The sequence below is a fragment of the Alexandromys fortis genome, unplaced genomic scaffold (assembly GCF_014885135.2).
Source record: "Alexandromys fortis isolate MF-2015 unplaced genomic scaffold, M_Fortis_MF-2015_v1.1 scaffold_214, whole genome shotgun sequence".
Lineage (NCBI taxonomy): Eukaryota > Metazoa > Chordata > Mammalia > Rodentia > Cricetidae > Alexandromys > Alexandromys fortis.
In genome coordinates this window covers 1,749,255-1,773,194 of record NW_026068100.1, presented here as the reverse complement: position 1 = coordinate 1,773,194, position 23,940 = coordinate 1,749,255, and the positions used below count along the sequence as shown (strand labels likewise).

At 44.5% G+C, this 23,940-nt stretch overlaps 1 protein-coding gene across 12 annotated transcripts in view; it reads left to right on the top strand.

Moving 5' to 3' along the window:
* The first annotated feature begins 1,511 nt into the window (after window positions 1-1,511).
* The window catches only part of Ppp1r9a (protein phosphatase 1 regulatory subunit 9A), a 308,576-nt gene continuing 286,147 nt past the window's right edge, over window positions 1,512-23,940 (top strand). For 10 of the 12 annotated variants that reach the window (XR_007588950.1, XM_050123832.1, XM_050123831.1 and 7 more), the window contains exons 1-2: window positions 1,890-2,031; window positions 3,750-5,353. Coding sequence is in view for 11 of the 12 variants with exons in the window: in XM_050123832.1 (XP_049979789.1) it covers window positions 3,965-5,353 (1,389 nt within the window). In the remaining variant the exon portion in view is untranslated. Of the gene's footprint in view, window positions 1,640-1,889; window positions 2,032-2,183; window positions 2,468-3,749; window positions 5,354-23,940 lie in introns of those variants that run through there. The other 2 variants (XM_050123822.1, XM_050123823.1) reach the window with 2 other exon arrangements.

The window sequence follows — 23,940 nt, the reverse complement described above, 5'->3', positions numbered from 1 at the left end:
TGTATTCTTGAAGACAATTCTAAGGTAAGATAGAAAGATGGGGAAAATTACTGGAACATGGAGGGGAAAGAAACCATTCATCTGAGAGCTAATGCCCCTTGCTAGGTGAGAGGCAAGACGTCCAAGCAGAATTAGTGACATTTGCTGGGAAAGTTACAGATAAACACATACCTTCACACACAATCCTATGTTAAAGTAGTTATGAAACAGAGCTATGAAACAGGCTTAAAGCTAGACCCCATGTGACCTCGGGAGGGCCGCAGCCCATTTTTCAGACATTTCCTAGGGGCCTCAAGCAAGATTATTAATCACGTTTACAGGAAAAAAAGCTTATCTTCCCAAATTCAAGAGACCTAGAGTCTACTGTATCAACTGAAACTTGGAGGGCACCTCTGGTGGCCCTTAGACGACAGTAATTTCAACACTTCTATGAGTGGTACGTATCAGAAGTGGTACGCATTGGTACATGCTGGCGGACAGAGAGACACTCTGAGGAGCCCACATCTGTGCTCTGGTTGAGCCTTCACACTGCCCTCAGCGCTCTCTCCACTCATCCTGTGCTTAAAGATCTATTCTAAAACGTCCTTTAACAAGCCCCGGCCTGCTCCGCACCAGGTAATAGGAAATAGGGCAGCCCGAAGGGCAGCAGCGCCAAGTCACGCCCCTGTCCCTCGGCATGGCTACCAGTACCGCAGAAATTGTATTGAGAGGGTGGCTCCATTTTGCTGTTTTTTTTTTTTTTCCTACACACACATATATTTTCAAACTGTTTTTACTCCCGCCCCCAAGCCAGACATTTCTCTTCGTGTCCCTGGCTGTACTTGAACTCACTCGGTAGCCCAGGCTGGCCTTGAATTCCTAGATCGCCCTGCCTCTGCCTCCTGAGTGTGAGTGCTGGGATTAAAGGTCAGCCACTCAGCCGCTACAGGTCTGCTGCTGTTTTTCATCTCCAGACAACGGCTGGAGTTTTAATTCAGGTTATTCTCAAACTCAATTCTCCTGCCTGTGTTGGGATCCTACGTGCACCTCACACGTCTGTGGCAAGACACCTGATCTTGTCTTTTCAAAAGTTGTATTTCTGCCCCATAGAACTTTTGGATGGGATCTAGGTTGACCATCTAGGTCCTTTTAGCATATGGGAGAAAAGTATGTAACATTGTGCATGTTTGGGAGGAGAGGGTGTGTTGAGAGTTTATTAAAGGGCAAACCTAGGGAGTGTGAACTGGAAAGCTATACAAGGAGACAGCCCAAAGTCCTCTCCATCCCCTTCCTTCTAGCACTGGGGCCTTGAGGTCCAGCCCGGTCCTCTCTGTGGAGGCCACACTAGAGTTGGTCTTGGCCTTCTAGGCCAGTCCAGGCCATTTCCAGGCCTCCAAGGCCTGGGGTCACCTCGTGGGTTCCGCACCATCAGGCAGTCCAAGCCCAGCCCGGGAACCCACATCTGCCAGACCCCAGAGGTGCAGGCCTTGCCCTGAGCCCGGAGCCCCCTCACCCACGGTCTTGGGGGTGGGGCGGCCTTGCCTCGGGCCGGTGCTTTTAGCCCTCCGTTGGCCGCCAGAGGCTCCCTCTCTCCCTCTCGTGGGAATTCGCTGCTGGGCTCCCTCTCTCTGCGGCCCTAGAGTTAATCCCATCAGCCGAGGTGAGGCACCTGTTACCCCGGGCCTTCCTCATCCCCCGAGGCTGCCCCCCCACTCCACCGGGCCTAGCGGGCCTCGGGGCCCGGCGTGGGGAGCCCCCGCACGTGGGCCGAGCGGCGTCCCAGCCCCAGGCCGCAGCCGAGGGTGCCAGCGTCGGGGCCCCAGGCCGGGCCGCCATGGCGGGGGGGGCGGGGAGGGGAGCGCAGCGCGCGTCCCGGGGCCGCCCCGCGCGGGCAGGACGCGCGTGGGGGCCGAGGCGCGAGTGCAGGCGGCCGCGGCGCGCAGCGCGCCGTGACGAGCGGGTGGAGGGCACACGGTCGGCGCCGAGCCCGCACGGCCACGGGGGGCGGGGGCCGCCGGAGGAGTCCGACCTCCCGCCCGGCCGGGCCGCTCGGTAAGGGGGCGGCGTGCGGGTGGCGGGCGGCGGCGGGCGCGCGGGGACGCGGCGGCGTGCACAAAGGCGGACCCGCGGGCGGTGGGGGTGGGCTGCGGTCGGGAGCGCCGGGGTGAGGGGCCGAGGCTTTATCCGTGGGATCTATTGTTTCCCGGCACACTGGGAGGCAAAAGGGAGGCGTTTGTCACCATCACCCTCGCCTTTGCTCTCTCTGCTGACGGTGGCCCGGGAGCTGGGCTCTTCCCGGTGCCACACACCGGGATCCGCCTGGCAGCCTCCGGGAGCCGCAGCCAATGTGTTAGGACTTCAGGTGCTTCCTGGCACCGAGCTAGACTGCGACCTCCTAGGCTCGGCGTCACCTGCTCTCCCGGCCCTGCCCCGGGGCCGAGGGAGGGATTGCGTCCCGAACCGGGCTCGGGAATCGGCTGCCTCTCAAGTTGGTGTTATTTATGTTTGTCTTTTTGTGAGGGCAGGGTTTTGAATCCCCGGCGGCCCTTTCGCCCCCGCCTCCGCCCCCTCGGGCTCGAAGGGGCGGGGGAGGGAACGGCGTGTGCAAGTAGGGGAGAGGGGAGGGTGTTTATGGGTAAAAGGATATTGTCAACGCTATTCAAAAAAAGAAATAAAGGGAAAAAAAGAAAAACCAAAACCCAAACCAACAACAACAACAATCAAAAAACCCCAAACCACAGGCACCACTCTCAGAAAGCCTTTCTTGTTTGCCTGCATGGGCCATGCATGCTTGCTGGGCCAGGAAATGAGTTTGGAGCTGATTTATGTGAAAGTGTGGGCTTCCTCTGCCTCTGGTGCATGAGGATGATGTGGTTTGGTCTAATATTAAACCAAAACAAGCCAAACCAAAATGAAAAAAAAAAAAAAAGAATATTTAGAGCTGCATTGAGCGCCTGAAGTGTGGGCACATTGATAGAAAACCCAGCCGTGGGCTGGGGAACAGCAAGCTTGCATGGCTTTCGCGCTTTTGTTTTTTGTTTTCTCTCCCTCAGCTTGTAGAAAGTTAGGGGCCAGGAAGAATAGAAGAATCAGGATTGTGGAAGGAAGTGTCATGGTAGACCGGCTTTCTGGCTGTGACATTCTCCTGCATCCATTCCTACTAGACTCTGAATCCCACTCTAATTAGTGATAGCCTCGTGGCCAGGAAACTTACAGTGGAACTTAACTGACATTCCAGAACTTACTTCTGTCCGTTTCGTCCCGGATTTGCACTGAAATTGTTACTTTGGTCATTCTGTGCAAGAGAATATTGGATCAGAACCACCAGATAAGCCTCCTGGGCCTGTTTTAGAGTTTGGAAACAGACGCCAGACTTTTCCCGGTTCTGCACGACTCTGGAAAATTCCCAGATGGGATGGCCATTTGGATGACTTTTTGAGGCGTTCTTTCATAGTCATTCACAGAAATATCCAGACTTAGGCGAAAGCATTACTGTCAAGTAGGGGGGTGGGGTAGGGTGCAGGTGGAGGGGAGTGGGGAGAAAGAGGAGGTGGAGGTTTTGTAAAGACTCCAAGTTATGTTTGAAACACTTTTGTTACCAAAGACCAATCAGAATAACTTTTTAGCTTCTTGACCTTAATGACCCCTTTTGAAGTAATGGATTTGCTGTGTGACTAAACCACTTGGAACATAAAGTGTGTGCTAAATGTTGATTAGTTGACTAGACGGAAATTCAGATGAATTCAGAAACTCATCCTTTTCTATTTCAGGTGACCCTCTAGCCTTGCTTTGAAAAAGCCATTTTTGTGTAACTCTTGCCTGTGAATGAATTGCTAACACACCCGTTGGGATCACGACTGGAAAAGCATGTCACTCCAGAGGTCTTTTGCTTGACCCAGTACCCGGCATTAGAAAGAGACGTGTTTTTCTCTCTTGTTGTTCCCCCCATCATTATGAGCATTGGCTTTTCACCCTTGAAGTAAAAATGTTGAAAGCCGAGTCTTCAGGTGAACGAAGCACTCTCAGAAGTGCTTCTCCTCACAGAAACGCATACAGAACAGAGTTCCAGGCACTGAAGAGTACTTTTGACAAACCCAAGTCCGATGGGGAGCAGAAGACAAGAGAGGGTGAGGGCTCCCAGCAGAGCAGGGGTAGGAAATATGGCTCCAATGTCAACAGGATTAAAAATCTATTTATGCAGATGGGTATGGAACCCAACGAGAATGCTGCTGTCGTTGCCAAAACCAGGGGCAAAGGTAGGCCTACATCCCCTCAGAGAAGAATGAAGCCCAAAGAGTTCGTGGAGAAAACAGATGGCTCAGTGGTTAAGTTGGAGTCCTCTGTTTCCGAACGAATTAGTAGATTTGACACAATGCATGATGGCCCTTCATACGCTAAGTTCACAGAGACGCGGAAAATGTTTGAGAGAAGTGTGCATGAATCAGGGCACAATAATCGCTACTCCCCAAAGAAAGAGAAAGCCGGAGGCACTGAAGCACTGGATGAGTGGGGGGTTTCCAAGTCCAACCGAGGCAGCAGCGATTCCTTGGACAGCCTGAGCCCCCGCACTGAAGCGGTGTCCCCGACAGTGAGCCAGCTGAGTGCGGTGTTCGAGAGCACCGAGTCTCCGAGTGCCGTGGCTTCTGAGAAGACTGAGAGCAGTGAGTACTCAGTGACTGGACATTACCCTCTGACTCTGCCATCTGTTACCATTACCAATCTTGATACCTTCGGCCACCTCAAGGATTCTAATTCAAGTTCTTCTTCAAGCAAGCAAGGTGTGGAGACCGAGGATCCTCAGAAAACCCCTGCAACTGCAGAAGTGGCTCGGAAAGCCGCCTCTCTAGCTTCACTGCCTAGTGAGGAGACAGAGCTGAGCAAGGGAGCCGACGACGTCACCTCTCCCCAGGAGACTCTGGACAGCACCGACACAGATATCCCCGAGGAACCCTCTGCTGAAAACCAGGCGATGCCAAAGTCGGATCACCTCCCAGCACAGAGCGAAGCCTCAGAAGATGCTGAGGCTGATGTGGTTGGGAGTGAGGCAGCACAGCCACAGAAGAGAGACCTGGCAGCAGGGGATGTCACCTCGCCGGATGCTTCTGCATCCAGCTGTGGAAGAGAAGTGCTTGAAGACTCGAGTAATTATGAGAGTTCCCATGTGTACATGCAGAGCGACTATAACGTGTATAGGGTGAGATCCAGGTACAACTCGGACTGGGGGGAGACGGGCACCGAGCAGGACGAGGAGGACGACAGCGATGAGAACAATGATTACCAGCCCGACATGGAGTACTCGGAGATCGTCGGGTTGCCGGAAGAGGAAGAAATCCCAGCAAATAGGAAAATTAAGTTTAGTTGTGCTCCGATTAAGGTATGTTTTTTTTTTTTTCAGATTGTTTCCTAAGTCCCCTTTCAGCATGGTGGCCTGTGCAGGATAGATTTGACAAGTACTAGATTTTGTAAGACATTTGAGTTTGTGGGTATGCGCCTGTTGTCCGGTGATTTCAGAAGTGAGACGTTGGGGAGGTATCAGGTTGACTGAAGTGATGTATGGTGGCATAAACCCCCAGGGAGACATAAGCAAGGTGAAGAAGTTTGTGAGACACATCGCAGTGGAGTGGAGTCCGAGCAGCCGGAACGCTGAAACGAGGAGGTTTTGAAATACAGCTACTTCTGCAAGGGGCTCTTTAAGATGACCCGTGAGTAATCACGCTCTGACTCTACATTATAAGATGCAGGGTATAAGGTGCACCGGGGGTTTATGCTAACCTTGACATCATTTTCTTTATTTTCTTGCTTTAATGAACTACTCCTTAGTTCAGTGAAAGTGGATGGTGTTTCTGAACTTGTAGTTTTTCTTTTTGTACTGCTACTTGGTTGTGGACATTTGCTTTATGGAGCTATGTTAGCTGGTAAATACTTTGCAAAGCCGTGGCTATATACAACTTCGATGTCAGGAATTGCTATGTAGCTTTGCACTGACATTGCGAGAGAGGAAGCATAGTTGACTTTCCACTCATGGATTGATCTCACCTCTTACAAACTGGAATATGCCAACTGAATTCAGATGTTTTATTTTAGTGACTTCACTTAGCTAACATTTGGTAGAGAAGAAGAGCAAAGAGTGTCTCAGGAGCGGGTGGCGTGATGCTCTTAGTGGAAGATGGCACTAAGGGCAGGGGGCTGTGGGTTGAGTTTCAGAGTCTCCTGGAGTGCTTTTCCAAGCACTTGCCCACCAGCTCTGTCCTCTGATTCTGGCATCATCTTGTGGGGAGCCTGGGGAGGTCTGGTTCACGTGTGTTGTTTGATGCCATCTTCTCGGGGCATGCTGCTGGTATATGTGCTGTATAGATGATAGATTTGGAATGTGATGCTACTTCTTTGTCCATTTGCTTATTAAACACTAAAGTTCCTTTTTTTTCCCCGTCCCATGAACTTGCATTTGAAGCTGTAAGAACTTCCGTGGAAATGCCCACAGAAATGCCTGCCTCTGCTGTGATCAGCAAGTAATATTTTGAAATAAAGTAATATTCTATGAAGTTCTGTATAGATGTTAATAAGTCAGAGTATTTCTTATTGGTATAAAGTGACATTTTGGGTCAGAATGACCATATGCAGTTCATCTATGTTTAAAATGAACCAAGATATGGATTTAGTTTGAGAATAAGCTGTCTTTTTGTATGTGTTGATACTTTCTTATATCTCTGCTCAATTGTCAATGGCATTATTCCCACTTTTAGGCACCCTCTTTAAAGGTATCCGTTCCCAAGCCTGTCCAGCAAGCCCCCAGATTCCACTATTTAGGGTTCTTTGAGCATGTTCTTCCTTCCTCCTAGAAAGGCATCAGTACAGGTTAAACCATCCTAAACTAAACAAGAGGTGTCAGTACAGGTTAGACCATCCTAAACTGAACAAGAGGGATCAGTACAGGTTAGACTGCCCTAAACTGAACAAGAGGGGTCAATACAGGTTAGACTGTCCTAAACTAAACAAGGTGTCAGTACAGGTTAGACCATCCTAAATTGAACAAAAGGGGTTAGTACAGGTTAGACCATCCTAAATTGAACAAGAGGGGTTAGTACAGGTTAGACCATCCTAAACTAAACAAGAGGGGTCAGTACAGGTTAGACCATTCTAAATTGAACAAGAGGGGGTCAGTACAGGTTAGACCATCCTAAACTGAACAAAGAGGGGTCAGCACAGGTTAGACCGTCCTAAACTGAACAAAGAGGGGTCAGCACAGGTTAGACCGTCCTAAACTGAACAAGAGATGCATAGCTGAAATAACTCGCCACTCACTGCTTAAAGCAGGGGAATAGGAAATTATGAACATTTGTCATCTAAAGTGTTAGCCCCTGAGCCTCCTGGGACACCAGCCTTGTATTTGGGTCCTCTAGCGCACAGGACATAACTGCGTAGTAGTTCCTGTGATGGATGTTACAGAATCTGTCATTGAAGTATGTTTTCATATGTGAAGTATGAAAAATTTTAAATTCAGACTTTCTGATTTCTGTTGCTTATAGTAAAAAGTGTGTTGCTTCTTTACCCAAACTGGGTATGTAGAGAAAAGAAAGAGACTACGTGTATTTAGCCCATTTCAGAAAGAACTTGGGTCTTGGTAAGATTTGAGTACCCGAGGCCATTTGGCTTTCGTTGGGCAGTTAAAGGGACAAGTTGGAGTGAATTGAGTTTGTAAGCAGAAGCGCCATCCTTATCTCCTCTGTAATGAATAGGAGAGTTACTCTTTCTTGTTGCTTCCCTTGTTTAACAGGAAAGTGGATACACCTGGACATTTGAAAACGGCTTTCCACTGAGGGTGGAGTTTGTTCACTCTCCATTTAAGTGTTTTTTTCTTTTTTTTTCTTTTTTTTTTTTTTATTTTATTGAGAATAAGAAAAAAAAAGTTTCCGCCTCCTCCCAGCCTCCCATTTCCCTCCACCTCCCCCCCCTCTTCTCCCCCTCCCCCGCTCCTCTNCCAAAAGACACCTAAGGTCATGCTCAACCTCATTAGCAATCAGGGAAATGCAAATCAAAACAACTTTGAGATATCATCTCACACCTGTCAGAATGGCTAAAATCAAAAGCACCGATGATAGCCTTTGCTGGAGAGGCTGTGGAGGAAGGGGTACCCTCATCCATTGCTGGTGGGAATGCAATCTTGTGCAACCACTTTGGAAATCAGTGTTTCGGTTTCTCAGGAAATTCGGGATCAACCTACCCCTGGACCCAGCAATACCACTCTTGGGAATATACCCAAGAGATGCCCTATCATATGACAAAAGCATTTGTTCAACTATGTTCATAGCAGCATTATTTGTAATAGCCAGAACCTGGAAACAACCTAGATGCCCTTCAATGGAAGAATGGATGAAGAAAGTGTGGAATATATACACATTAGAGTATTATGCTGCGGTAAAAAACAATGACTTCTCGAATTTTGCATGCAAATGGATGGAAATAGAAAACACTATCCTGAGCGAGGTAACCCAGACCCAAAAAGATGAACATGGGATGTTTTTTCTTTTTTTGCTTCAGAGGGAGGTAATTTAAAAACTGAACTCAACAAGTACGTTCGTAGGTTCATCACGTGTGCTTGTCATGATGCTAGCTGCAGAGGCCACCCACTTCTGTAAGAGTTGCCCTTCTGTGACCTCGTAGTCAGTTCTTGCATATATTTTATTTAAATAAACTCAGGTTAAACAGAGTAACAACTGTGCCCAAATGTCTGTGTCTTTTGAGCCCTTGATAGTTAGTTCTTGGCTTACTTGTGTTGTGACAAAGATAAAATACGTTATTTGAAACAGAATACATTTACCCATTCATTGTGTTTGCTTATCTTCCTAAAGCTTTATGTAGGTAGTAGAAAGATAAGATTAAAGCCTTTTTCTTTGATATTTAAACACTCTATCTTTAAGAAGCATTAGAGAGCATATTCTTTACAGAAATAATGTTTGAAAGTTTTATATTCTAGATAATCTTTTTCTTTACTAGGCAAAAACATTCCCAACATCTTTAGTCATCATTAGTCTTGTGTATGAGCTTTGTGGGTGTGATACTGTTTCTAATGTTTGGTTCAATTTCTTATAGAAATTTTGAATAAATATTACCTTGAGATGTTTTAAATCTGAACCCAGAAAAAAAAAAACCAACCAAACAAATAATACTTGATCTTTACACCATATTCCTTGTATTCAATGGTCACATTACTGAGATGTGGCACATGCCTGTAATCTTAGGACTGGGAAGGCTGGAGCAGCAGCATTGAAAGTTCAAGGCCATCGTGGGATGCAAAGTAAGAAACTGTTTCAATATCTTCCCCTCATCCAAAAGATCTGATTGTATTTGCTGGCTAACAGTTGATTTCCCCATCTTTCACAGACACAATTGTGACTAATTGTATAGGCTGATGTGTTTAATAGGGAGGGTCATGGAACTTCAGAATAGGATTATTAATAGAAAGTACAAACCTTACCTTGAAGGGGGTGGGAGAATGTTATGACCATTTTCATTTGAGGTATAGAATGATGTTTTAGTTTTCAGAAACTTCTCAAAACTAAGGAATTTAATTAAATATGCTATATATCAATAAAGATATACAGCATATTTAAAGCAACAAAAGAAGCTTATGTCACTAATTTTTTTCTGTCATTTTAGAACATTTCCTGAGCCTCTAGGATGTATCAGGAAGATTATGAATACAATCCATGAGAGCATTTGTCTAGGAAAGGAATGGGTGGGAGGTGGGCATCCCATTAAACAAGGCTTTTCTGTCTCATCTGCTGTGTGATGACCTTACAAAGGTCATCACAGCCTCATTAAGGAACTCATAAATAACCCTCGCTTGTTACTAGAAGCCATAATATTCTTTAGCTTTGTATTCTTGAAATGGCGTCCCCTAAAAGAGGAGATTTTTTGAACTCCCAGCAAGTATGTGATTGCAGAATTAATGTTCCGGAGCTTTTGTGATACTTGCTTGGAGCGTTTCTCAAACTGTGTTGCACTTTAGCGATCCTGGGTTTTGAAGGACAGGCGAGGGGAGAGGAGCCTTTATCACTGATACAGGAGCCTTGGAAGCTGGTTCTCAGTGTATTCGCTGCCTCATGGGGGCTCAGAGTCTCTGTCCTGGGCATAGAATGCTTTTTGCTCAGTAGTAATGTTTAAAGCAGAGTTCTGAGACCCAACTTTTTGTGTCTGTGGAAGCTTTCAGCAGTGCTTCTTAAACTGTAACATGCATATGAATCACTTGGAGATCTTGTTAAAATGCAGATTCTGTTTCTGTAGGTGTTCCCTGAGAAATTACCTTGATGCAATGATTTGATCCTGAGTACAGTGCTGAACCATTGCAGAGGTAGTGCATCAGAAGCAGACAGCAAGCAGGTTAAATGATCAAATCTGGAATTTCTCAGCTCAGTTTAAAACACAGGCCCAGAAGCAAGAGGAAAGCCATGGAGGAGGTTGATAGATTTGATCAGATGCAAAGGGCTGGACACTTAGCTTCGTGGTAGAGTGCTTGCCTCTTGACACTTGAAGTTCGTGTTAGCTACCCCATCCCATGCCCTCAATGGTACATCGTGTTCACCTGTCTTTCTTTTTCTTTTTTGTTTTGGTGAGTCTTGCTATGTAGCCTAAGCTGTCTGTCTCTTTTATACCAGCCTTCCTACATTGTGGCTCTGAGGACTGGTGCTGATATTGGAACCAAAATATCAATGTACTGAAGATACCCTGGTCGGTGCTGATATGGAACTGACACACTGGGGATAGTTGTGGCTTTGCAGATTTACCTGGTGATGACCGTGGGTTTTTGTTTTTCAAGACAGGGTTTTGTGTGAACCAGGCTGTCTGGGATCTCAGAGATCCATCTGCCTTTGCCTCCAGAGTGCTGGAATTAAAGGTGTGCGCCATCACTGCTTGGCAAGCCTCTGCCTCCAGAGTGCTGGAATTAAAGGTGTGTGCTATCACCGCATGGCAAGCCACAGGTTTTAGTTGTTTTTCTTGGGGTGATCCCCTGCTATCCCAGAAGGCCACACGGAGTGTCTGCAGTGGGTAGCTTTATAGGGAGATTGACAGGTGTCAGTCTAGAGATACATAATGATAACTTAATGTTTTACTCCCTTTAGCCTTTTTCTTTTGATCATATTTTCTATGTGTTCTATTTTTATATCATCAGGAGGTTACTAGCTTACCTGTTTTAATTATGTTTTCCGAGTTTTGCCTTTGCACTACCAGTATATATATTCATTATCTGTACTTACCCAAGCCTGTGTTTCCAGCGGTTGATGTCACTCCTTAGGACTTCTACTTTCGTCGGGGGCAGGGATGGGACGTGCTGGCTGTTAAACTAGGCCATGGGCATGCTATTCATACCCTCTACCAATGAGCTAAACTTTCAGCCTCCATCTCTCCTTGACCTCTGTAATAGAATTTAGTATTTTAAAATTTAATATTTTAAAAAACTTACTCAACAGTAGGTCTGGACTGGAATCTAAGAGTTCATATTTGCTTTGCTTTTCCCATTTTGTTCTTGGGATAGGATCTACTTATTTGGCCCTCTCTAGTTGGCCTAAAACATGTTTTGTGACCCATTATGTTCTTGAGCTTTTGACAGTTCTGCCTCATGTGTAAGTGCTGAGATTACACGTGTATGCCGCCACATCAGAGAGGTTCTGTGTTTCTAACAAGGCCTTAAGTGGTGTCCATGCTGCTGGTCCCCAAGCCCCTCTTTGGATTTCAGTGGGAAATGCACTGCTCATCCTTCAAAAGAAGCTGGCTCTAAGATGCTCAGCAGTCTGCTCCTCGGGAGCGGCTGTGCCAGCAGGTGTTGTGGAAGAAGATCCTAGGTCGCAGTTATGTAAGGCACCCTGTTTCCGGATGCCAACGTGGATTATGATTTGCATTCACAAGGAGTTTGGGTCATTAAATGCTACATCCTAGACCCTACTGTGGCGTTCAGTATAAAGGGACAGGGGGAGGAAGTTTGTGGTTGACTGAGAAATTCCTTTTCTTTCGTTCTTTGGAGCATCTGAATCAATACGCTTCTAGAGGAAAATGTAAGCATTGTCATCCTAACTGTTTTTATTTGTATGACTTCTAAGGCATAACACTGAAATTGGATTTCTTCTTACAGTTTGATGTTTTATAGAGTGACTATAGCTCCTCAGGAGGCAAATGAAAAAATGTCAATTAATTGAATATACTATGCAGAATCAAATAATATATGTAAAAATAAGTCCCTTGCCTAAAATTCAAGATTATTATGTTGTACTCTTTGTTCTTGTTCACTGAGCAATTATCATTTGTTTAAAAAGAGATTTTTTTTTCCTACAGCAAACTATGTTTGATGTTTTCTCGCATTTCACAGCCGAGTTTGGATTTTTCCGAATATAACTATTTTGTCTTTGCTCTAAACTTCCTCACATGAACACTAGTTACTGGATGGATTCATGGGCTTTAAAAGTAAAAGGCCAAATTTAGGGGGAAATTAACTGTTAATGTTCATCCATAGCTTACCTCATTAGCCCAGCTGCCTGCTCATATAAAGTAATTTGATTTAAATCTTATCTGCATCTTCATTACCACACATAAAACGGTAGCTTAGGGATTTGTTTAGAAAGCCAATTAAATTCTGAACAAACCTTGCTATCCTAGACTCAGAAAACAGTTCACTGCTTTTGTGCTGCCTCACAGTTTTCTTCCTGGTCACTTTGTAGATGTTCCCCAGAGTTAATCTTGCCACATTGTTAACACAGAAGCTCAGGGCTGAAAGTTCTTACAGTACTGTAAGTTCCCAGTCACTCCAAGGAAGCATCGTTTGCATCTGCTGACAGATGATCTCTCAGCTTCTGCATGAATAATCCTTCTTACGGGGAATTTATTTTTTGGAGGGTAAAAAGGACGTTAAAAGGAAGGACATACTAGGTATCCGTGCACTTGTTTTTGTGTATTGAATGTTGATTGGCATTTTTTTTCTTGTTGAAATGAAATTCAAACAACTTAAAAACCCACCATTCCTAGTATACAATTCAGTTTTTACAGTGTTGTACAACCATCACTAATATGTAATTCTAAAATGTTTCCATCACCCAGCAAAACAACTTTAGGCCTGTTGTTAATCATTGCCGATTTCTTTTCCTTGGCAAACAGTAATATATTCCTGTCTTCATGGCTTTTGCCTCTTCTGGACAGATCATGTACATGGAGTCTGGAGAATGCTTTTTCAGAGAATGTTGGTGCCGCTATAGTTGTGACTTGTCCATGTAGAGAGGATGGCAGGCTCGAGGGAGGAAGACCGATGCTGTCAGCTCACCTTGTAGTTGTTCCGTCCAGCGAGAAAGAGCAGAATGCAAGGTGAATGTTAGGTATATTTCTTAAGATGAGCCTCTCCGACGATGCAAATACTTCCAATCAGACCAAATTAGAGTAAATAAAAGATGCCCATGTTTAATGCAGCGCTCCCGGGGGGGGCCAGGAGAACATGGAGGGAAAGGGAGGAGACCATGCAAAACATGGAGACCATGTGTTCTTTTTTTGGGCATCAGCCTAAATAGTCCTGACCCTCCCTGGGGAGAGGTCAGCGCTTGTCAGGCTTTTTTGGAGGTGGAGTTCAGACCAAGGCAACTCCCAGGGGGAGGGGGCTTTCAAAGACGGATGCCGAGTATAACTTACTTTCCAGACTCTTTGTATAAGGGTGACAGGGAGCTGAAGTGATGCTTATGACCAGCATTTTAGGCTCTCTTTGAATAAAAGGGCATTGGCTCAAGTCTGGCTACTTCCTGTGGGCATGGGGCGATGTGGGCTAGGGGAGAGCTAGGAGTTGGTGGGCTCACACTCAGTGAGAGGTGGGGCTGGAGCAGCATCTGGTTCACTGTCATCCTAGAGTCCCCAGGCAGCGGCTTTTTGAGAGAGAGAAGAAGGCAGGTGACTAGGAAAAGAAAAACATTGTTATTGTTGGTCCTATAAAATGGGGAAGTCAGTAACTGCCACAAAGAATGGGACAGAAAAGGGCCCTGGTGTACAGGTGAGGCTCAGGTGTATAATTGGGACACAATAGCAGATACAACCAGATTTTAGTTGGTAGGTGTCCTTGATCCAGGAGAGTTGGTACCAATGGTGAAGGCCCAGGAGCTGGTGCAGGTGTTGGCTTTGTCTGGAGAGTGCTTTGTGAGTTGGTCTTGGCCCAGACAATAGGAGTGATCTGTAAAATATGCTTGAAAATAGGAGAGGTTAAAACCGGCTCTGAAGACTGTTATTTTTTTTTTCCCCAGACCTGATTTTTGATACAGCAGCAGAATTTTTTCAGGAACCTGTAGGTATCTGTAAAAGAACTGGAACAGATTTACACCTTGGTGTCGTAGCAAAAAGGCTATTGCTTTAGGTTTAAAAGGTATGAACATTTTAAAAGACAATTAAAGGGAATTGGGAACTCTGGATTTTTAAGATACACCTGAAACCTATTAGTCCTGGACTATGAGGCATGTTAAAGAGGCACACTTCTCTGTATTTTACCTTAAGTCATCAAATGCCATTAGACAGACAATTAAAGCGAGTTGGGAACTCTGGATTTTTAACTATGAAGCCTGTGAAAGAGGCCCATCTCTTTGTATTTTTAGCAGGGAACTTAATAAAGTAATGAGCTACCAGTACCTTAAGTCATCAAAAACCATTAGACAGATCTGGGAGGGCTAACTGAGCAAAAATAAGTCAGCTTTTTTAGCTACACAGGCAATCCCAGTCTCTTCCCAGTCCTTGGAGAACATTAGCCTAGAGACAGTGTGTTGCTGGAGGTAGCTGCTTGTTCATTCCTGGCCACCCAGCTAGCTTTGACCCTGAATAATCACACAGAAACTATATTAATTAAAACACTGCTTGGCCCATTAGCTCTAGCTTCTTATTGGCTAACTCTTATATCTTAATTTAACCCATCTCCATTAATCTGTGTATCACCACTTGGCAGTGGCTTATTGGCACGGTTTCCGCATGTCTTAGGTGCAAGGCTGCTTTTTGCTGTGTGGGTGGCTTTGCCAAACCCAAAGGCAAGCCTGGAGGCAGAAGGTCCTTTGCAACCACGCATCTTCTCAGAGGAGCTAAAGGGTGCTGGGGAAGCTGGCGTGTCTCTGTGTTAGAAGCTCTTTTGTTAAATGCTGTACCCTAAGATCTGTACAGGCACTTGAGAATTGGGCACCATTTCCTGTTATTTAAACTGAGCAAGTAAGCTAAATTTAGATGTGTATTTTATCCAGTTAGTTACAGTTTACCAATGCTAGTAAATGTAAGAAGATTAAAAGGAATATTTTAATCAGTCAGAGAATACTAGCACATGTGGGCACTCTTACCTAAGATGGCAGAGAGGTCAAAAAGGTTACCCTTGTTTTTTTTCTTTGGTGCAGTTTTAGTCGGAATTATAAATTTTACTGATCTTAAAACTAGCACACATGCACACAGAAACATAAATCGAGCATATTATGAGAACATACCCACAAAACGACATACTGTAGCCACAATATTCTAACAGACAGACAAACAAACACTTCTAGAAACCTGTGTCAACTGACCAACTTAAAATCCCGGCATAGTTAGGTGGTAGAAGCCAGGAGAATAGGACGGGGGAGGCAGATTTGTTTTAAAACCCCAGAGTGAGACAAACAGCAAATACCTAGAGAGTAGTTAGGGTGAGGGGAGTGGGGTGGAGAAGTGGGGAGGGGAAAGGGGGAGGGGACTGGAGCACGCTTTTAGCCAAATTGTGGGCTTTGAGAGACTTGTTTATGTTAGTAGTTAGATAGCCCCAATTTAAAAGGATGTTTGTAAAGGTTGGCCAAGGGTGTTTGAGGTCACAATGCGTGCATCAGACAGTGCTTTTGAGTTAAAAATGGGGTGCATGAGAAATGAGTGGCAGATGTCTCCAAACTCCCAAGTCTAATCTCGACTAAGCCTGGCTTAGCTATGTGGGTCAAGCTTTCAGCATGGCTGCGACTTCATCGGAAAGCCCCGAAACTGACAAAAGTAAAGATGTGCAAATGGGCTCTCCTGGGACCCCACCAGCCATGTATTTCAAAAGGGGAAGTCCCAAGTCGAAGTTGTCCGGTGGAGAGTGGCATCATCCAGCATGCCGCGCTGGGTCTGTGGGTAAAACAGACCCCTCAGTGGAAACCTCCATATGTTAGGTATATTTCTTAAGATGAGCCTCTCTGCCAATGCAAATAATTCTGAATAAAAGACTGAATAAAAGATGCCCATGTTTAATTCAGCGTTCCTGGGTGGCCAGGAAACATGACGAGGGGAAGAGGGCAGGGAAGATCAGGCAAAACTCAGACCACGTGTTCCTTTCTGGGCGGCAGCCTAAATAGCCTGTGGGCGTGGATCTCAGATGCCCTGGGGAGGGGTCAGTGCTTGGTGGACTTTCCCACGGGCGGAGTCTGGACCAAGGCAACTCCAAGGGGAAGGAGGCTTCCAAAGATGGATGTTGGGTATTACAGTGAATGGGGAAATGTATGATCGTATGGCAGAGCATGGCTGGGGGAGCTCCCTTCTTAGGACAACGCCCTTCTCTTTTTAGGGAGAGGTATTTCAAAGCTAGTTGCTGCTCGATTGCATCATCTAGTTTGGAACTCCAGAGGTTGACCAGGTCGGCCTCCATCTTGCAGTGATCCTTCTACCTCAGCCTCATAGTTTCTGGGATTAAATTTGGGCACTAGCTCTCAGTTTGCAATTCTGCTAGTGCTCGAAAGGGCTGCTGTTGGAACAGGAGTTTCCAATAGGCCCACTTATGCTGATCTTGATTTCTGTTATTATGCATTTTCCCCCTTGGAAGAAGGAACTGTTTCCCTAATGATAGGATGGTTGTTTCTTCCCTACCGTGTTCATTGTTGCTTCCAGTATCTTTTATGCTGGTTGGACTCCTTATGGGCAAGTGCCCGTCTTTGCTTAAGCACTGTCATTGTTGGTTTCACTTGCTACAGGAAGGCATCTCATTTATGTACTTCATTATTAAATTACAGCAATGGAAATGGCTCTGAGAAATAACGTGGTAGTCTCTAGTCGTGGACAAACCTGCCTCCTGAGGCTTTGGATTGCTCACATGTAATCAAAATTATGTAATTTGTGGGTTTTACTGAGATCATTGCTTATAATAAACTTTTGTAGTTCTCTGGTTGTATCATAAATGTACCTATAGTGGACAATAATCAGATATATTTGTGACATTTGAAAGAGAAAATTTAAGGGTATCCTTTGTTAAACTGTTAAAATGAATAGCTGATATTATATTGCTTCTGAATCCCATTTGCACCATGACTTCTACTAAAATCTTAAGAGTGGTTAAAATACTAAATTGAAGGACAGGTCATTTCGACAGAATGGATTTGAGAGCAGTGTGGCTTTTGAAAGTATGGGTTGACTATATATTAAACCCCTGCTGAAGAACTACCAAGAAAGAAAGAGTTTTTGGTTATCTAGTTGCTGACATATTAATTGTTTCCACTCACCTTTGTTCTGGAAATAGCTTCATAGCATAGCTCAGCATGACTGAAGTATTGGTAACTTTTTGCACAGTTTCTAAGTCTTCAGCATAACTAGCTGTTTCTTTTTCACAAAGCAGCAGTCTGTATGAAGAAATGAAACAGCTCATGTGTAAAGGTACTCAAAAATCTTATATCCCAGGAGAAAGTTTAGTTTGCTTATTTCGTCTGTCACTGGGATTTCACAAGGTGTATTTGTAGAGTTAGAACTAACCCTACATGTCTGTGCACAAATGGAGGATAAACTATGCATGAAGTTGTGTGTATCATGCTGCTGCGATCTTCCCAGCTTTGGGACTGACCTGACTGGGTTGATTGAATGACAGCACACAGATGGAAATCTGGGGTCTGGTGGACCCTGCTGTCTGGTGGAGGTGTACCAGCAGTGATCCTGAAACCCAGTATTTTATATAGCAGAAGGGGAGCAGGGGGTGGGTCACTAATCTCATAGAGGCCTCTGTAGGGGAGCAGTCTCAGGTTGGAGTCGTGATGGAGGAGGGTCATATGTCTATTGGTTAATAAAGAAACTGCCTTGGCCCTCTTGATAGGACAGCAGCTTAGATAGGTGGAGTAGACAGAACAGAATGCTGGGAGAAAGAAGCTGAGTCAGGCAGTTGCCATGATTCTCCCACCCGACACAGACGCAGGTTAAGATCTTTCCTGGTAAGCCACACCTCGTGGTGCTACACAGATTATTAAATATGGGCTAAAACAAGATGTGAGAATTAGCCAATAAGAGGCTGGAACTAATGGGCCAAGCAGTGTTCAAAAGAATATGGTTTCCGTGTAATTATTTCCGGTAAACTAGCCGGTTGGCGGGAAGCAGCCCACCGCTCCTCACTACAGAGTCGTGGTAGTTTGCTTATACATTGTCCACATCTGTACTAGGATGAGTGCCTGTCAAAAGCAGTTTAAGAGGGGTTTACTCGGCTCATGGTTTCAGGGGGTAGAGTCCATCAGGTTGGCAGGGCATGGGGACAGGATCTGTGCAGTGCTTGGCAGTGGCATGAATGGTGAGGGACTCCTCAGTGGTGACAGACTTGTAGGCAGAGTGCTCAGCTGGAACTAGACGAAGTCTTCACCTTCAAAGAGCTACCCTGACGACTTCTACCATTCAGGCTCTACCTCCTAAATGCTCCACAGCCTTCAAAGTAGCAGACTCAGGGTCCTAGACAAGAGGGGGGAGTGAGTATCTTTTACATTCAGATGTTAACAAATTGGACAAATAGAATTGAAGAATGATAATTGCCCATTTATGTTGCTCTAGCAGAGTGAGTTCATTTAGTTCATGAGTCTACAGACTGGAAAATCTGAGAGCCTAGTGGTGGCATTTGTCAAGGGTCACATAACATGACCAAGGTGAAGGGCACTTGAACACATTCCATCGGGCAAAACGCACCACTGCAGGCACTGTCACGACAACAGGTGCTCCCAATAATGCAGTCCCATGGGAAAGCATTAATACCTTTGAACAGCCCCATCTAATTGTAGTTATAATCTCTACATGTGAAATTTTTCAGGGTATGCACAATCCATTGAAATATTAATAAGAGTCAGGTCCTCACTGATTCTAAGTATCATTGTTTAACACTAAGTTAATGTTTAAAATGAACCAACATCATTCATATATATTCTCACACATATATATATGTGTAGCATCTACAATTTAAAACGATATTTAGGATAAATTTCAAAAAATACAATTTTTAACAAATTATATTAAAGCTCTTGATACCTATCAGTTTGAGGTCAGTTTCACAGAGTGAACTTCAGAACAGCTAGGACTACATGGAGAAATCTTTTTTGAAAAAATAACAACAAAAAAGATTTATACTTGGGCAGTGGTGGTGCACACCTTTAATCCCATCACTCGGGAGGCAGAGCTTGAGATCAGCCTGGTCTGTAGAGCAGGTTCGAGGACAGCCAGGGCTACAAACCTATTGAAACCTCAACCACAGAGCAAACAAAAATCCTTTGCTATATTCTGATGCATTATTCTTCAGAAAGGCTGTGTTATCGTTACGTTTCATTAAAGTACTTTTTCCAGAATGTTTCTACCACCAACTATTATTTTAGAAGTTTTCTGCAGGTAGCTAAAACTACCGCTTATCTTGTGCTCATTTACTGGTGCAGGTGCAGGCTTTCCTTTGTTTGGAGGCCTGTTTTATTTACTTTTTCAGGTGCCTAGTATGGCTCCCCAAGTCTTAGTCAGACTAGGCAACTACCCTCCTACTGAGTCATATCCCCTAAGTAGGTGCTTTTCTCATGGATCAACCTTACCCACATGGCTGCAGTGACTCTATAGGGCCTTTTTCATGAGCTCTCTGTGCTCACTGCCGTCTGGGCTAGTGGTTGTTTGGAAGGGTTACATTGTAATGCTATTTGTGTTAGTAGAAAATAAAAATAACTTACATTTCCAGTAACAGGAATGGTTGAATTTGTCATGATGGCTGCATAATGTGTTACGTTGTGTAGCTGATGATCTTTATAGGATATTTATTCTATGTGTGTGTGTGTGTGCCCCTGAGTATACACCAGTGCATCATAGGCATGTCTTGTGCCCACAGAGGCCAGAAGAGGGTAGCAGATCCCCTGGTATTGGCGTTGTAAACAGTTGTAAGCCTCTTGGTGGGTGCTGAGAATCAAACTCAAGTCCTCTGCAAAATCAGTAAGGGCTCTTAATTTCTGAACCATCTCTCCATGTTTTCTAAGATGACTTCAGATTGAGGAATCCTAACAAGTAGGATAGTTACATACTTAATTAGTATTTTTAAATTAATTTTATTTTTGAAAAAACATGTATCTAAATCAAAGACTACAGATCATTTAGATCAAAATCTTAATTCTGGTGTCTTGTTGGAGAGAATAAAGTTGGACAGGAAGAGTAAAGGTGATGCTTAAAAATTGCTTGTGATCTTCCAGATTTACCAGACTTTCACTCGTGAGTGTATGCTGCCTCCTACAAGGACCAGGGATATAACTCAGTTGAGAGAGAGCACTTGTCTGGCATGTGTGATCCCTGTGTTCAGTCATAAACATGCGGTTCAGGCCAGTAATCCCCAGCACTCTGGTGGTAGAAGAGCAGGAAGATCATACGCTCAAGGTCGTCCTTGACTATATAGAGTTTTATGATGACTTAGACTACCTGTATTCTCTCTAAAAATCAGATAAATAGAATACGGTGGGATGGCTCAGCAGGAGACAGAGCTTATCATTTGAGCCTGTAAGTGTGAAAGGAAAGAACCAGCTACACACACACACACATACACACACACACACACACACACACTCCTGAACAGAAAACTTATTTAATAGAAAATGATGCTAGGCAGATGCAATTTGAGCAGCAATAACATTTTATAGAAGTTAATGAAAATAATTTAACAATTTTTATTATTTTAATTTTATTAAGTTTTATTATGTTCATATGTATTATTCTGTGCATGTGTGTGTGTGTGTGTGTGTGTGTGTGTGTGTGTGTGTGTGCACGCACACACCATGGAGCATGCGAAGCTCAGAGGACAACATGTGGGAGTTCTTTCCTACTCTGTGGGTTTCAGAAATCGAACTCAGACAGTTAGGTTTGGCATCGTGCACCTTTACACACTGAGCCATCTTGCCAACCAGAAACACTAAAAAAAAAAACTTGATAGTTAATTTTAGTGTAATTTTCTTTGAAGGACATACCACAGAAAATAATTTTGAAGGTTGAAGGTAGTAAGACAATTGGTACACTTATGGCAATCCCCAGATTGCGCTCACACTCACAATCCTTCTGCCTCAAACTGTATTTAGCTCTTTCCACAGTCGAGGGCAACGGGGAAAGGTACAGCATCTGAGGTTTTAATTTCTCTCTGGAAATGATTACTGAGTGCTGAGGTTTCACGTGTGGGTTACCACATCCAGCTAAATTCGTTGTTAGTTTGATGTTGGGACTAAGGGTGGACTCAGGGCCTACACTAGGCAAGTCCTCTATTATTCAGCTATATCCTCAGTACAAGTTCATAATACTTAATATTTGATTAAATTGATCTCGTGTTTGTGGCTAAACTTTTCAGATGTGGGGAGAAAGTTTCTAGTATTTTTTTAAGTGATGACTATACCTTTTCTGTCGGCATTAGATGTTTCCCTTGACATCAGCTATTGCTTTAAGGTATTCTGATGTGTTGTTTAAAGTATTATTTTGTAAATAAGATATACTAGATTTGAAATGCGGTAAACCTCAATCCTAACTAAAGATAACAAGTATTTGTCTGGTGAAAGCCTACCAGTGTGAGTTCCTGTTGATCTGCTGGGTTACTGAGCTCGGTGAGCTTCCTGCCTGGAAAGGTGAATGCAGAGGTAAACCTGAGTGTCTTTGTTACACACAGCCTGTGGAAAAGAATGCACAGTCAGTTGAAAATAGGATTTGGAAGTCTAAGCCTCCCCAGAGTCCTTTTGACCATGTTTCCTGTCCTATAACACCAGCCAATAGATAGCTTCCTGCTGTTCCTAACAAAGCATTGGCCGAGAGGAGATGGTTTGATGTGTGAGCGGACTGGATAGTAGTATATAATATTTTTAGTCCTAGTCAGAGAGTCAGAGAGTTACTTCCTCTCATGTATTGGACTGCTTCCACCTTTGAGAAGTTTTAGTAAACAGTATTGCATACAGATGATGAGAAACACGCATTTGTTGTGTAGCAGAGCTGTGAAATTACAAATTTAAAGTATTGCTTCTGGTTTAATTAGATTAACTGATTATTCTGATATTAGACTTCGAAGTAATCTGGCATTTCATGAGTCCTAATTAAATCATCTTACTGTGTAATCAGGAGTTTTATTATTCATTAGGTGTTTTTAACCTTTCCTAACATGACCAGAAACATCGCTCAGTATTCGATGGAATTCTGAGTTTGTGGTAGTGATTCTTGGCTGATTCTATATAAATATATAAAATGGCAAGGCCCTTTATTTTCTTTAGGAAGAGGCAACACTAAGATGCAACTGAAAAGTTTGCCGATGCAGTAATCCAAATCAGACCAAATCAAATCAAATTAGAAAAAAGCCAGGTTTAATGGATACCAATGCTCCTGGGTGCACCTCCCTCCCCAGAGAGGAGATGGGGAAGGAAGACTGGAAAACCACGTGTTTATTCTCTGGGGTACAATTTAAACACCCCTTGGGAGTGGTCTTGATCATCTCTGGGAAGGGGTCATCCTTTGGTGGGCTTCTTTGGAGGTGGAGTTGGACTGAGGCAACTCCCTGGGGAGAGGGCTTGGGATGGAACTTCACCCAAACATTCCAGACTCTTTGAATATATGGATTTCAATGGCTGTGGTAAAGTCTGAACCCAAACATTCCAGACTCTTTGGGTATATGGGCACAGGCTAAAATCTAGCTATTTCCTGCAGGCATGGGATGATGTGGGGGAGGGGATAGTTGGGAGTTGTTGGGCTCACACTCAGTGGGAGATGTGGGTGGAGAGGCATCCAGAGTCCTCAGGCATCTGTTCCTTGAGGGAGATGCGAAGGCTGGTGTCTAGGAGAAAAAAATAGATTGTTAGTATCTACTCTATGAATGGGGCTAGCCATGGGAAGGGTGATTGACTGCCAGAAAGAATGGGATGGAGAAGTTCCCTGGTTGTAAAAGAGAGGCAAGGGTGGATGAATGAGATGAGAGGAGATATGCCCTTTAAAGCCAGTTTTCAGCCAGGCGGTGGTAGTGCATGCCTTTAATCCCAGCACTCGGGAGGCAGAGGCAGGTGGATCTCTTTGAGTTCAAGACCAGCCTGGTCTACAGAGCTAGTTCCAGGACAGGCTCCAAAGCCACAGAGAAACCCTGTCTCAAAAAAGAAAAAAAAAAAACAGTTTTCAGTTGTTGGGTAGATGCCCATTTGAGCCTGGAGAGTTGGTACCAATGGTGCTGGAGCTGGTGCAGGTGCTGGAGTTACCTGGAGGGCCCTCTTTAAGTTGGTCTTTACCCAGAAAGGAGTGACCTGTAAAATAAGCTTGAAAATGGGTGGGGTCAAAATAGGCTCTGGAGACCGTTAGTTTCCATTAGACCAGATTTCTTGATGCAGCAGCAGAACTTTTCCCAGGAGCCTGTAGGTATCTGTAAGACAGCTGGAACAGATTTACATCTTGGTGCCATCGCAAAAGGCTATTGCTTTCAGTTTAAAAAGGCATGAACATTTTAGAAGACAAAAGAAATTGAAAACTCTGGACCTCTGAAAATACATCTAAAACCTGTTAATTCTGGACTATGAAGCCTGTGAAAGAGGCACACCTGTTTGTATTTTTAGCAGGAAACTTAACAAATGAAGTAATAAACTACCAGTACCTTAAGTCATCAAACGCCATCAGACAGATCTGAGAGGGAGAAGTAGATGAGCAGAAGTGAGACAGCGTTTCTAGTTGCGCAGGCAATCCCAGTCTCCCCATAGAGTCTCTGATGCAAGTCCAGGAGGT